Consider the following 14,385-nt stretch of genomic DNA (forward strand, 5'->3'; position numbering starts at 1 on the left):
GTTTTATGACTGCATTGGTATAAAGACAGATACCATCTTTGGCCCGAAAAGTTCATGTTTTTTAAGTTTTAAAAGACATTCAAACATGTTCATGGACCCCCAAAAGTTCTGTGAGCACTAGACATTGTGATTTCTGGGCCTCATGACTCTGAGCTACCACACCGTCCCCTCACACATTCCAACCAACAAATATTTACTCAGCACCACTGTGCGCCAGGCAGTGAATACAACACAGCTCCTGCCTTCATGGAGCTTACATTTAGAGGGAGAAGGCAGAAAAGAAACAAAGAAACTGGTTGACAACTACGATGCGAGATGGTGATAAGTATATAAGAAAAATAAATCAAGGTAGAGGGAATATGGGATGAAAGAAGAGGACTCGTGTTTTACATGAGATGATGAGGAAGAGCCGCCCTGACAGGTTGATCAGGTGCCACTTGAGCAGAGACCTGCAGGAAGGGAGACTGAGCCATGTGGACACCCAAGGAAGAGTCTTTCAGGCCAAGGGAGTGGTCCGTGCAAAGGCCCTGTGGTAGCAGCATGCCCGGCGTGTTCAAGAGCGGCAAGGAGGGCAGTGTGCTGGAGCAGAGGGTGTAGCCAGCAAGAGTGGTAGGCAGTCAGATGAGAGAGGCAGCAAGGGCCTGAGTCCTCTTCTCTGCATGACGAGGGGGCTGATGGATGAGTTCTGATTGAGGAGAGCCAGGGTCTCTCTTCCTCTGACATGGCCCCCAGTCTGTGCATCTACCTTTTGGGTTGTCCCTGGGTTTATATCCTGTAACTGGCATCATGATGCACTACATTATGGATTTTGATCTCCTCCAAAGAGGTCAATTCTTGTCTTCATCTAGTGGCTCATACCTCTGACACCTGTGTCCTACCGGAGGCAAGTCAGAACACTGCTGACTCCTTTGGCGGGTCCCTGTTAAAAGCGGACTGGGGGTTATTTCTCCTGTCCATATGTCTATGAAGAGAAACCAGTGGACCTTTTATACCCCAGAGGACGTTCTTCTGTATATGACTCAGAAATTTTGAAAAAGTAGAGGCCACTGAGGAATGCCAGCTCGCTTTATTCGGGAAGACTTCCACACGTTCTTGCCTGCCACCCCCTCAGCAAAAGTGAGGAAATGAAATATGGCCCCTGAGAAGATGCCAGCTGGACTTTATCAGTAGGTGATAGCAGCAAATGCACCCCATAATGTCAACTGGCCACAGAGATCATTGAGAAGGTGAGCAAAGTCACATGGTAGAAGATTCTAGATCAGAAATACCTGGGGCCTGATAGTCCCTGGATTAATGAAATTCTTGGATTTTTTACATCTTTCTGGCTAAGGAGCACAGTGATAGGAAAAAACACTTTTTTTTTTCCACCCAATAATTATATACTTGTCTGATTTTAATCCAGTGCTTTCAAAACATCTAGCACCCCCTAAAACACAAATGATGGCTGTGGACTGGATGCATGAATGATCTCGATTATTCTTCATTCCTGGTTCCATAATCCTTGAAATGTGACTTCACATGTCCTCTCATCAGATTGAGGGCCCTTTCCCTACCCCCGTCTCTGGGCTGGCCTTTGACGTGTTTGGGGCGAGAGGATGACATAGGAAGTAATGCTGGGCTAGTTCCAAGACTAAGCCTCTGGAGGCTTGAGGTACTTTTGTCCTCTCTGTGGAAGCCCTGTCACCATCACAAGGACAAACCTGAACAGTCTGCTAGATGCAGAGGGACCAGATGGATCAGTCTGGAGGCACCAGAGAGATAAGAAACATAAGATTAACAAAGGCACCTACCCAATCTGTAGATGCTAGAGGGTGTGCAGCTGAGGTCATCCGAATTGCCACCCCGCAGAGCTACAAGCTATAAATGGTTAGGTAAGGTCCCTTGGGTTTAGGGTTTGTTACACAGCAACACCTAAGGGATTTGATGACAGAGAACCATCACAACTCACCATTGCCAGTGCGTCTGCAGTGACGTCACTCAGGTCTTCTATCGTGGTTGACATCTGCCGGGCACACTGGGCAGTGTGGGCCACAACCACACCATCGCTAAGGACGCCACACGATGGCGAGTCATTCTTCAGTGATTACAATGGGTGATGGAAACAGGGTAAGGATTTCAAAGATCCTTTAAAAGTCATTCTCTGTTTTGGAAACTTCCTCTGCTTAGGTTTCCAAATATGCCCTCTCTGCCTACGTGAGGGCTTACTCTATACACTTGCACTTACCGGCAGTTGGTCCCACAAGGTAAGGCGACAAGGGTCACAAGGTAGCCAGTCTGAACTCTTCCTTACCTGCTGCATCCCTCTGGCCTGCGGGTCGCAGCACTGGAAAGCCCCCCGCGAACAGATCTCCCAGGGCTGGGGGTGTGCTCCCGCCTCGAGAGTTTGCAGGACCCCCTCCTTCTTTGTTTGTTCCTTTAGCGCCTTTAGAGAGAAGAGGAAGGAGATGTGAGCAGAGCTGAGTAGCCACCCTGGCTTCTCGTTCTCCCACCTCCAGTGTTACCCTTCCACTTGGTGTCTTTCTCAAGAAGCCCCTGCCTTGGTACCCTGTAGACTCACGTGCCTGGGCCTGTCTGCCACCCTCTCCAGGCTACCAAAGAACCCTCAGTAGTGACCATTCTGAAACGGATTTAAAAAAGGCATCCCTATACAGCTGTTTAGTAAAGGCCGATGGGGGAACTAGCAGCTCCTTTCGAATTAGAAAACCCAAACACTGTAGGTAGGCACAGAGCTGGCCCTATTCTCCACTAGCTGTGGTGGGAGGACCAGACCAGGAAAAGCCACAGATTTAACTCAGGCTGTCATTTTAACTTCTTGTCCACAGAGCCTGGCCCAGAACTTGTGGGAAGAGAAGGTCTGCAGAGATTTCTGCTGTGGGTTTTCCTTTCCAGTCTCCCCAGCTCCCACTCCCCAGGCCCCATGTGCTCCCTGCACTTTTTTTTTCTTCCTATGGAAGAGAAAGCTCATGAGCCCCTGAGGAAAGGTGTCATTAATTCCAGCCTTCCAGATATGTGTCATTACCAACTACAGAAAAATCGAGAAGACATTCGGCTTACAAGTGTTCCTGGCAGGAGATGTTCACAGCCTGAAGCTAATATGCACAGAGAATCAGGGCACGGTGCCCACTGGTGAACGAATGTGGCCAGAGTATTTGGAGTATTAACATCATGCATTACGTCTTCACTGGAATGATGAGGAAATGAGTGTTCCAATAAAATGGATTTATCTGTTCATTGGGCTTAACTAATTAGAGAGGGGTCTAGCCAGAAACTAATTTTTATTGTGACCAATGTTGAAAATATTTCTGAGAATAATTTGTCTACCCATGGCAGTAACATATATAATTACAGATACTAGATACAATTATATTTTAGGACTACCTTTGAGATTACCATTGCATCACTACAAAATATATGGAGACTTAATAATACCTTATATTGAAAAATAGGTCTGCATGTATTATTTGAACCTTCAAAAACCTTGACAAAAAAAGAGGGCAGATATTATTATCTCCCCCATTTTTCAGATGGGCAAACTGAGCCCCAGAGAGTTTCCTTGATTTTCCTGGCAGCAGAATCAGAACACATCTGACCCAAGCACAGAGCTCCTTTCACACCATCTAACTCTAGAAGACATAGAAACCCATAGTCATGAGATCCTGTGAGAGAATTCTGCAGAAATATTTTTCCTCGTTAAAAAAACCCAAAAACTTTGCGCTTGTTGATGCCGATATTTTTTTGTGTGCGTGTGTGTCTTTCTGTCTTTTTTTAGGGCCGCATCCGTGGCATATGGAAGTTTCCAGGCTAGGGGTCGAATCGGAGCTGTAGCCGCTGGCCTACACCACAGCCACAACAACGCCAGATCCGAGCCACGTCTGCGACCTACACCACAGCTCACGGCAACGCTGGATCCTTAACCCACTGAGCGAGGCCATGGATCGAATCTGCAACCTCATGGTTCCTAGTCGGATTCGCTTCCACTGCGCCACGATGGGAACTCCTGATGCTGAGATTTTTAATTTTCCTTCTCATTGAGTCTGAGGACTATGCTGACTCAGGGTAAGCTGATCTTTAACTGTTCCTTCACAATGGATAAACACAATGTTGTGCATCCACACAACGAAATATTATTCAGCAATAAAAAGGAATAAAGTACAGATACATCTACTACATGGATGAACTTTTAAAACATTATGAAGAGTAAAAGGAGCCAGTGACAAAAGGCCACCTATCACATTATTCCGTTTATGTCAACTCTCCAGAATAAGGCAAATCCATGGTGACAGAAGGTACACTGAGTGGTTGCCAAGGATCTTGGGGGGTAAAGGGAGCAGGGAGGGGATGCTGATGGGCATAGGATTTCCTTTTGGGGTGACAGAAATGTTCTGGAACTAGACAGGTGTGATGGTTGCAACAACACCGTGAATGTATAAATGCCCCTGAATTGGATACTTTGGTTAAAATGTTAAGTTTTAGATTATGTGTATTTTATCACAATTAAAAAAGTTATCTGGAGTTCCTGCTGCGGTGCAGAGGGTTTAGAATCTGACTGCAGCAGCTCAGGCTGCTGCAGAGGTGTGGGTTCAATCCCCAGCCAAGTGCCATTGGCTAGAGGACCTGGCATTGCCACAACTGCAGTACAGGTAGTAACTGTGGCTTGGATACGGTCCCTGGCCCCAGGAAATTCCATACTCTGCAGGTGCGGCCATTAAAAAAAAAAGTTTCCTTGTCATGAAGGTTTTTTTCTTTTTTCTTTTTCTTAAGAATCTGAAGAGTGACGGAAGGTATGCTATAACCCATCTGCAGACCTGGAAGCGTACCTTTGATCCTCTTGACCATGTGGACTATACACCGAACAGGTCTGAGATGGCCTGATGTGCATCCTAGGTAGCAGTTGTGGCCCCTGCCCTGAGCAAGCCAGGGGTCTTTGGAGAGCCTCCCATGGCCTGCCCTTGGCTCTCAGCAGACCTGGCCCAGATGCTCACTTACTCTCAATTTGTGGGGCACTGCGGTCATTGATCTGCGTGACTTTTCGTAGTCGAGTTCCTTGCTGGATATCAGCCAACAGTGCACTCCGGCCTTTGGGATCTGCCTTTCTCAAGCTGGAAGTATCGGTACTTATCTGTAAGGGATTAACAGGAACTTGATTATAATTACATATAACATGTGCAGATAAGCCACACGTCCTAACCGAGGTAAGTGCCTCCTCCCACAGCTTTTCTGCCTTCTCCGTGTGCCCTAACCTGCAGCCCTCCCAAGGCCCATCCCACCCATGCAGGCACCTCTGGGTCTCTTGAGGGAGACTTACCTCCTGCACTGCTCACACCCCTCTCCCTGGGGACCTAGAACGGACTTTCTTGTGCTCAAACTCCCCTAAGTTGAGGAGCCCCAATGCACAGCCCCTCGTCCCCCTCCTCGGTAAGCCCCACCCATTTATCCGCGTCCGTCTGTGTGTTCCTCATCCTTTCTCCCAGGTTCTGAACAATCACCCTGCCTGGTGTCCCTAGGTCCCCTCCGGGACAGATCCAGAAAGAAGGACGTGCAGGGGGTTGCAGGGAAGGTCTAGTCACTGCCTTCTCTGTGCCTGGATGCATCCCATTAATCCTCATGAAACCCTGTGAGTTTCAAGTGGGTGTGCCCTCATTTTATAGATGAAAAAACAGACTATGAAATCTCTGTTGAGGGTCACGGGGCTAGGTTCAAACTCAGATCTGCTTAATTCCAAAGGCCGCGTGTTTTTACTTTGCAACACGGCAGCCTCAGGGCATCCTGCTATGGTTAGATCTAGTGAGTGTTCTCTAGACTGCAAAATGCTTCCTAAATAATAACTTCATAGGAGTTCCCTTCGTGGCTCAGCAGTTAACAAGCCCAACTAGGATCCATGAGAATGCAGGTTCGAACCCTGGCCTCGCTCAGTGGGTTAAAGATCTGGCATTGCTGTGACCTGTGGTGTAGGTCGCAGATACGGCTCAGATCCTGCATCACCATGGCTGTGGCATAGGCCGGCAGCTGTAGCTCCAATTTGACCCCTAGCCTGGGGACTCCATATGCTGCAGGTGTAGCCCTAAAATGCAAAGTTAATAATAACTTCATAAAAAATAACTTTTGTTATTCTTTGTCCTATCTCTGCAAGTAGCACTGAAGTCCGACTGTTTCACGCCCACCATAGAGACTGGCAGGGTCTCCACGGGCTATCAGAACCAGGGAGCACCCTGCACCGACAGGGGTTCCATGGACTATCAGAACCAGAAGCACATGGACAGACTGGTGGTAAATAAGGGAAAGACGGGGCTGTCCTGGAAGATACCTCCAGGCGGATCCTCTGCAGTTAGGAGGCTTAGACCACAAGACCCCAGAGCTGGTTAAGCAGTTCTCAAACAAGAAATACACCGTGTGTCTTTGGTTTTTCAGCTTAAGCATCACCACTCTGGAGGCCTTTTCTGATCCCCAGTCTAAACGAGGCCACCCAGGCTTTTCTCTTAGGGCACCATGTTCCTTTTGGCCTCTGTAAGTTTCATCACAGTGAATACATTTATACTTCTCTCTCCTTGTGGAAAATGTCCAGGTGTGGTTTGAGTTGAAGGTTGACCCCACCCCCTCCGCGTGCAGGACTCTACCAGGAAAAAGACCTCGTTCGTTTTGCTCACCAATAGATCTCAGAGAGTAAAACCCGGCCCCAGTTAGGCTCAAAAACTGTTTACTGGATGAATGAGTGAGTGAGTGAACGAAGGAACTAGACCCCAGGAAGCATAATACACTGGCCTTGCCCGCAAGGACATATGCAGGTGTTTAGGGAGACAGGACGTCCGTGCAAGGAGTTAAGCTGGCACACAGTGCAGCATATGACTGCGTGCCTCCATGAGTCTCATCAAGTGGGAGTTCAGGCTGAGCAGGCTGCAGGGAAGATAGGAGAGCTTAGCTGGCCCTGGATGGATAGATAGGATTTACAAGCTCCTGCTATAGCCATTTTCTCCATAGGACCATTTGTCAGAAAAGGACAAGCCAGATTTGCCAAGCAGACAGGTGGAGACTCTCCAGTGTCACAAACTGGAAACTGGAAAAGGCAATTGTGGCTTTAGCTAAAAGGTGCTGAGTCTGCATTTTCACTGGCTGACGCTACTGCACTGGTAATGCATCTTACACCGGCTTTGAAGGGCACAAGCTTCAAAATCAGTTTATTATTGCCTGGAAACATGCTTTTTGAGCCCTTGAGAAGTGCTCATGGATGATGGGCAATGACAGAGCTATGAGCAAGAGGCCCCAACCGTAATGATATACTTTTTTTTCTCTTGGCTGCACTGCCACAGCAGTGACAAAACAGGATTTTTAACCCGGTGAGCCACCAATGAATTGAACTCCCCAATGATATACCTTTTTTTAGCAATGTGTGTAGGACTGCATATTTACAACGGGCTAGTTCCCACACAACATGATTTTAGCATTAGCCAATAAATCATTTTAAGCTGCAAACTTTTAAGATTTTTAAAGTCTCCTCCCAAATTTACAAATAGTTAATAACAGGAATAAAGAGCCAACAGAAATAACATGACCTTACCCAAGAGTATGAATTTTTTTTTTTTTGGCCACACCTGTGGCATGCGCAAGTTTCTGGGCCAGGGATGGAACCCTCACCACAGCTGTGGCCTGCACCACAGCTGAGATTTTAAGCCAGATCCTTAACCCGCTGCACTCAGGAGAACTCTGAGCATAATTTTTTTGTAAAAATCTAGCATTATAATCTCAGGCACATATTATGGTCAGGAATTAGGGGGTGAAAGTGATTTTAATTTTTTTTCTAGCTACAAGGTAAACAATATAATGAACTGCATTCTTCTGTTTAAAGAAGCAACTGGAACCCTATCTCTGACGTCCTTGAGTGGGGGTGGAGTTATACATCTCATCTGCTCAATTTTTAAATTTATTGCCAAAATGCATCCCTAGCTCCCTGACCTTGCCCATCCCACACCTTTCAGGTCAGGGCTCTGAGGAATGGTGCATATCCTTGGAATCATGATTTTAGTTTGCATACTTTACTGAGCACAAGCCTCAGTGCATTCTTGACAATTCCACTTGACAGACTTGCTGATAAACATCTTCCATATCAGCAGGAGGCTCTAAGTCACAGCAGGTTTAGGTGACGAAGTTCAACTTGCTGGACTAAATTGAACATTTCTTCTTTGACCTCTGCCTTTTTTTTTTTTTTTTTTTCCTGTGCCACTGTCAGCCCTGATGATTTTCCACTAGAGGGCGCGCTCTCACCTGATACTAGTAAGGTATCTATCAATCCTCTCCTCTGAGGTAAAAAAGATCAAATAACTTCATGGCTAAGGGGACAGCAGCTTCACAGGTTTTAGGCAAAAGGACATCTGAGGACATATTCACTTGCACACTGCAGACCATATTATACCGTGACGGTTAATTCTACGCCATCTGCAATATATATCAACAATGCATCCGTAATTTGCTTTCTTAAAAATCTACAACCCTAAGAAAGTCTTGTTACCACGGTTACAGGATACAGAGATAAGAAAGAAGATTTTCAGATATTCACTGAGTCTTTTATTCTATGTCAATCCTGATTATTGGCGACTTTACTAATAATATAATCAAGAGAAAAAAAAAAAAAGACGTTCACATCATGGCACAGCAAAGACTAATCCGACTAGGAACCATGAGGTTGCAGGTTCGATCCCTGGCCTCACTCAGTGGGTTGAGGATTTGACGTTGCTGTGAGCTGTGGTGTAGGTCATAGACGCAGCTCAGACTTGGCACTGATGTGGCTCTGGCATAGGCCGGCAGCTCCGATTAGACCCCTAGCCTGGGAACCTCCATATGTTGCAGGTGCGGCCCTAAAAAGACAAAAGGCAAAAAGAAAAAAAAAAAGAAAGAGAGAGAGATCACTACTGAACCCTTTTCCCATAGCAAATATATCCACCAAACACGTCTCCTGGTCTCCTTACACACAGGAAAAACTAAAATGTCATGTCAAAGTTCCTGTTCTTTCTTAACATCATTGTTGGGTGTGACAATTTGTTGAGTTCCACACAAAGCTACTCTCAACTCAGTTCTCCTAGAGCAAGCTTCTAATGGAATAACCTGGATCCTGAAAGGATGCAAAGTAGCAGAAGTCATGCAAATGAGCCCATCCCCCAGCCAGGCCAAGGCTGAAAATCTCAAGTGAACCAGGAAGATTACGAAGAGTAGTAACTGGGCCAAGGGCCATGAGGTGTCTGTCCTCCTGTCTTGATAAATTATGAAAGCTTTTGCATACCCATTTGTTGTTCCAACAAATGAGCTGATCAGGTTTCAGTATGGTTTGGGGGAGGGGGTGGCAGTCCAGCCCAAATGGAATGAAGTGCATGTCCTCCTGCTCTTTGTGACCCTGCCACCCTGTGCCATCACTACACCTGTCCATCTGATTGATACTGGTTTCTGGGAGAAACTAATCAAAATCTAGTGGGTGGGTTCAAATCTAGCAGGTTGTTTGTCTCATGGATGATCCTAAACCCTATCATTCCAGTACAATTTCAGCTTTGCAGTCTCCTAAAGGTACCTTCTCCAATGTGGCTGCTAAACCTCAAGTTAGTAGTCAGGTTTCCAGGTCCACAGAGGGCTCCTTAGCCCAGCCCTCACCCTCCTCCTGCCTCCTCCAAACGTGGTATCAGCAGCCAGGGTACCAGCATTTCATTACCACATCTGAACCTCAAGGACGGCCAGAACTGGCCCTGCCTTCCTCCTGCTGCTGCCATCTTTATGTAGGAGAACAGAGGGCCTGAGATCCCAAAGAGGGACAGGAAATATTTTCAGGGAAAGCAAACTCACCCCTGTCAGGCCAGACACAATGTTCCCCACAGCCTGAACATACACAAGTCAGGCTGTTCTAGGATGAGGCATTTGGAGATCTAACAGTTTTAGTTCTCATTTTCAGAAATCCAAATATGCAAATAAAAATAGACCTTCTAACCTCCTTTTTTTTTTCCAAGCCTGGTTTTAAACAACTATCTACAGACCCTGGACTGTTATTCTGGAGTAGAGCTGCCTCACAGCACCACTTCCTGATCAGGAGGTAGAGAAGAGCTAGGACCCTTCAGCTGGGGCTACAGGCTACAGGGGAGTCTGGTCCTACCCTCTGCACCCATCCACCAGTCATCTCATCCCCTGGCATCCGTTTGGTTACCATGTGCTGGCAGCGAACTCCCTGTCCCAGGACCTTTCCCTCTTCCTTGACCTCAACGGCCATTCAATCACAAACTCCTGTTGATCTTTGCCGAGTGATGACTCTGGACTCTGGCTCCTTTTCTCCATCTCTGTGATGCAGACGTAATGCAGGCCACCAGCACCTCTGGATTCCTCACCTGGTCTTCGTGCCTCTTGCCCTGCCTACCTCCACACAGCCACCAGAGTGACCAGTGTAAGGGACACTTATCATGACCCTTCCCTCCATAAAAGTCTCTGCTGACTCCTCACTGCCCTCGAGATCAAGGGCGAATCCCTTCACGTTGCACAAGGTGCTTAGTGACCAGCCCAGACCTTCCACTTCCTGAGTCTTTCCTGCTGGAGCTCACCTCTGGACCTTAGCTCAAGCTAATCTCTCTGCTCTTTTCACACTTCTCTCTTGGCTATTTTCCAGGAAGCCTCCTGATCCTGGAAGGCCAGATAAGGAGCCTTTTTTTTTTGTTGTTCCTGGAACAGCATGCTTACCCATAGCAGAGTACTTGCCACCCAGATCAAGTTCAAGATCAAGATCAAGATCACTCTGCTCAAAACCTGCAAGGGTTTTCCACTTCCCTTGGGATAAAAAAATTCAAAGTCCTCATTAATATATCTCCTGGGCTTGATTGCATTTCTCTATGCTTCCCTGAGTTTTACTTACCAATGTCGACATTTTTCTACCCACACCAGTGTTATAAAATAGTCCCACTACCTATACGCTGTACTTCCAAGCCCGTGCTCATGCTCTGCCTCTTCTGGGAACATTCCTGCTGCCCCAGCCCTGTGGTACCTGCCAAAACTTCTCTTTTAAGCTCTACATCAAAACCAGTTTCCTCTACAAGATCTTTTTAACAAAAATGTTTTCAACTAGCCTTTTCCTTGTATGAGCCACACCTTCTCCAAAACACATCATTTGTAATCATAGCCCTACTCAGATCTTGCCAAATATTATAGCTTTTATATGTTGTTCTTCCTTTTATTTTTGAGTGGGAACTCTTAACATGCAAAAAAAAATGAGCCATTTCCCTTTTAGTAGCAGCACATCCAGTATGTTTTAAAAAAACTTTTTTTTTTTTTTTTTCTTTTCAGGGCCATACTTGCGGTATATGGAGGTTCCCAGGCTAGGGGTCGAATCGAAGCTGCAGCTGCTGGCCTACACCACAGCCACAGCAATGCAGGATCCGAGCCACATCTGTGACCCACGCCGCAACTTGCAGCAACGTGGGATCCTTAAACCACTGAGCGAGGACGGGGATCAGACCTGTGTCCTCATGGATACTAGTCAGGTTCTCAACCTGCTGAGCCACAAGGGGAACTCCATATCCAACTTAAACAAAACAAAACAAAACAAGACTGTGAATAACCTATCAGTATTTTGTTGAAATGAATTCCGTATAAACTTTAGACCCTGGAGTTTTGACATCTATCTGCTCCAACAAAGCATGCAGGTATGGGGAGAGAAAGCACTGCCTTCGAGGTTATGCCACGGCCCTGATTCTTCAAACTGTCCTCACACTTTTATCCTTTGGTCACTCTGATCCTAGAAATTGGGATTCAATTCAGCACCATTCTCTTATTCGATTATGCTAATATTCCTAGGTTTTTATGGCTACGATTTAAATTATGAGAAAGCCTGATTTTAAAACCCATGTTGGACCTAGAAAGAACAACCGTGTAAATTCAAAAAATAAATAAATAAATAAATAAAGGCTCAGCTTTGGTCGTCAAGGGCCTGGTGCTAAGAATTCTAAGAAATGATACACAGTTTGAACAATGTCTCAAAAAATGGCTGAGGTTTCATATCTTCTATTTAATTTAGACAAAAAGTACTACCAAAAAGAACCATGCTCCCATCCCAGCAGATTAATTTGCAAACTAGTGAAATTATGCTGCTCTGGTGAATTCCAGCTCATCACTTCCAGCGTCACTGCATCTGTTAAAGGCTTTCTCCCACTCATCGAAGCTTGAAACCTGTGACTTCTTCCACTCCTTCATTTGAAGTAACCAGCTTTCACTGAGACCTGGTTCCTCCTCTTTACTGTGCACACAAAGGTGACTTTGGAGTCTGGGTAAGGAAGCTGCAGTGAGCAAAGGTGACAGAAACAACAATGACAAAAAGAAGCGGAGAGGCATCTGTATGTGCCAGGCACCTTGACAAGTATTTCCTGGGTATTAATTCATTTTAAGGGCACTCGGACAATCCCACGATGTAGGTACTAGTTATGAGTATTACGTCCAGTTTTAAGATACGGTGCAGAGGGAAGCAGGTTAGTAAGCGAAGAGCTGAGAGATGAGCCCAGGCAAGTCAGGGTCTTTTGGCCACCAAGCTATTCGCCTCTTGGTAATGACGTCGCCCAGGAAAATAGTGAAGGTTGAACACTCAGGAAATACCTGGCAAGCCTGCAGCTGGGAAGGGCTGGTTGTCCTCTGGCCGGAGATCACATCAGATGTTGTTTCACATGCACTGTGGCAGCCAGAGCAGGAAGGACGGGGCAGAGAAGGGCATCAGAAGGAAAAGGAAGGGTGGGGGTGGGGCGGGGCCGGGACCCAAGGAGCTAAGTGCTAGGCCTTTGCCAGGGCCAGAAAGGGCAGACGCGGCTGCTGATGGGCTCTGAGAACAGTCTGGTTAGTGCATTAAATGTGAACGGGCAGCCGTCCTGGCAGGGGGAGGGCTGGGAGCACTTAAAATGGAAACTGTTCAGAGTAACCCTATGCTGAGAGGCTGATACCCTCAACTGTAAACAGCCTGCACCTGAAACTCTCTCTTCAGGTAACACAGCTTGTACCAGCCAACATCGGTGGTCCCCCAGGTCCCCTCCTCTCCTCCACACCTCTCTGCTGGCTGCAGAGAGAAATGCAGGGTTTTCAGCATGTGGTTTCCCTTGGTTGACTCTGAAATAAAGATTATGAGCGCTGCTCAAATATGGAAGGAGACAAAGGTCACAAACATAACCGGGGGGGGGGGGGGGGGCAAAATTCCAAAATTTCTAGAAAGTTCAAGGTGTTTCCAAAGTATGTCACCTATTACAGACGATACTGTAAGTGAATCCGGACTTCTTCTCACAGTCACTTTTCTGGGTCCTTTGGATGGAGAGACTGACAGAAGTTTCTGCGTCTGGACTTGGATTTGATCCCAGAGGAGCAATGACTCACAGCTTAGCCTGAGACAGCCCTGAAAAGGTCTCGCTGCGGGACCTGATGACATGCTTATCCATCCCAGAACCTGCTTCCAACCCCCCTTGGGTTGGGCTCCTAGGTGACCATCCCTGGGCTAATGCTTAGCACGCGTGCTCTATAATTCTATCATCACGCTTGGCCTTCACTCCAGTTCTGGCCCCCGCCTGCCAGGCCCTTCCCTCCCTAGTGAGCACCCAAGGAGTCCTTCCTTGGCCTGCAGACGATCCTCCACACCCCACCTGATGTCTCTGCGGCCCATGCTCCTGACATCCTTTGTTCCTCCCCGGTCACTTCTTTTGGTGCTGCTGGGCTGCCAAAGATATATTCACTGGGTAGTTGTTAAGAAGGCCATATGGTACAGTGCAAAGAGCTGGGCTCAAGGGTCAGCTCTACAATTTTCTGGCTGAGTTACCGCTTAAGGAAGCAAGCATCTGAGTCCAGTTTGGCACTGGCCAAGTCGTTTTGGTAGAGTGAATCACCCATGGAGGGGGCCCATCAGCCTTCAATCAATGGGAGGCAGCCTTTTTTGCAGTTAAAAATGAGGGTTCCAGAGCCCCTCACCTTGAATAGGATCCTGCATCCACCGTTTATTAGTGGCATAACGTGGACAAGTTACTTTACCTCTCTATACCTCAACTTTTAAGAGACTGTTTTAGAGACAAAACAAGAAACACTTACCTATGATTACATTATAGAAGCAAATGTTATCATCCTTAACTATGAAGAAGTTGATAGAATCAAGTAAAAAAAGAATAATAAACTATAACAATGTGGGGTTTATTCTGAGAATGCAAGGCTGGTTCAATATAGAAAAGTCAATTAATAAAATCCACCATATTAACAGTCTAAAGAAGAAAAATCACACGATCACATACAATGAGGCAGAAAAATCATCTGATAAAATTCAACATTCATTCATGACAAAAACTCATCGACGTAGGAATGAAAAGGAATTTTATTAGCTCAATAAAGAGCATCAACCAAAAAAAAAAAAACTAT

At 46.4% G+C, this 14,385-nt stretch overlaps 1 protein-coding gene across 1 annotated transcript in view; it reads right to left on the reverse strand.

Annotated features, from left to right (window-relative positions):
- Positions 1-10,882, reverse strand: part of WIPF3 (WAS/WASL interacting protein family member 3) — a 34,302-nt gene extending 23,420 nt beyond the window's left edge. The window contains exons 1-3 of the mRNA XM_047763126.1: positions 10,871-10,882; positions 4,987-5,119; positions 2,291-2,422 (exon numbers count right to left, since the gene is read on the reverse strand). Coding sequence (XP_047619082.1) covers positions 2,291-2,422; positions 4,987-5,119; positions 10,871-10,882 — 277 coding nt within the window. The remainder of the gene's footprint in view (positions 1-2,290; positions 2,423-4,986; positions 5,120-10,870) is intronic.
- Between the last annotated feature and the right edge of the window lie 3,503 nt (positions 10,883-14,385).

This window comes from Phacochoerus africanus, chromosome 16 (assembly GCF_016906955.1).
Source record: "Phacochoerus africanus isolate WHEZ1 chromosome 16, ROS_Pafr_v1, whole genome shotgun sequence".
NCBI lineage: Eukaryota > Metazoa > Chordata > Mammalia > Artiodactyla > Suidae > Phacochoerus > Phacochoerus africanus.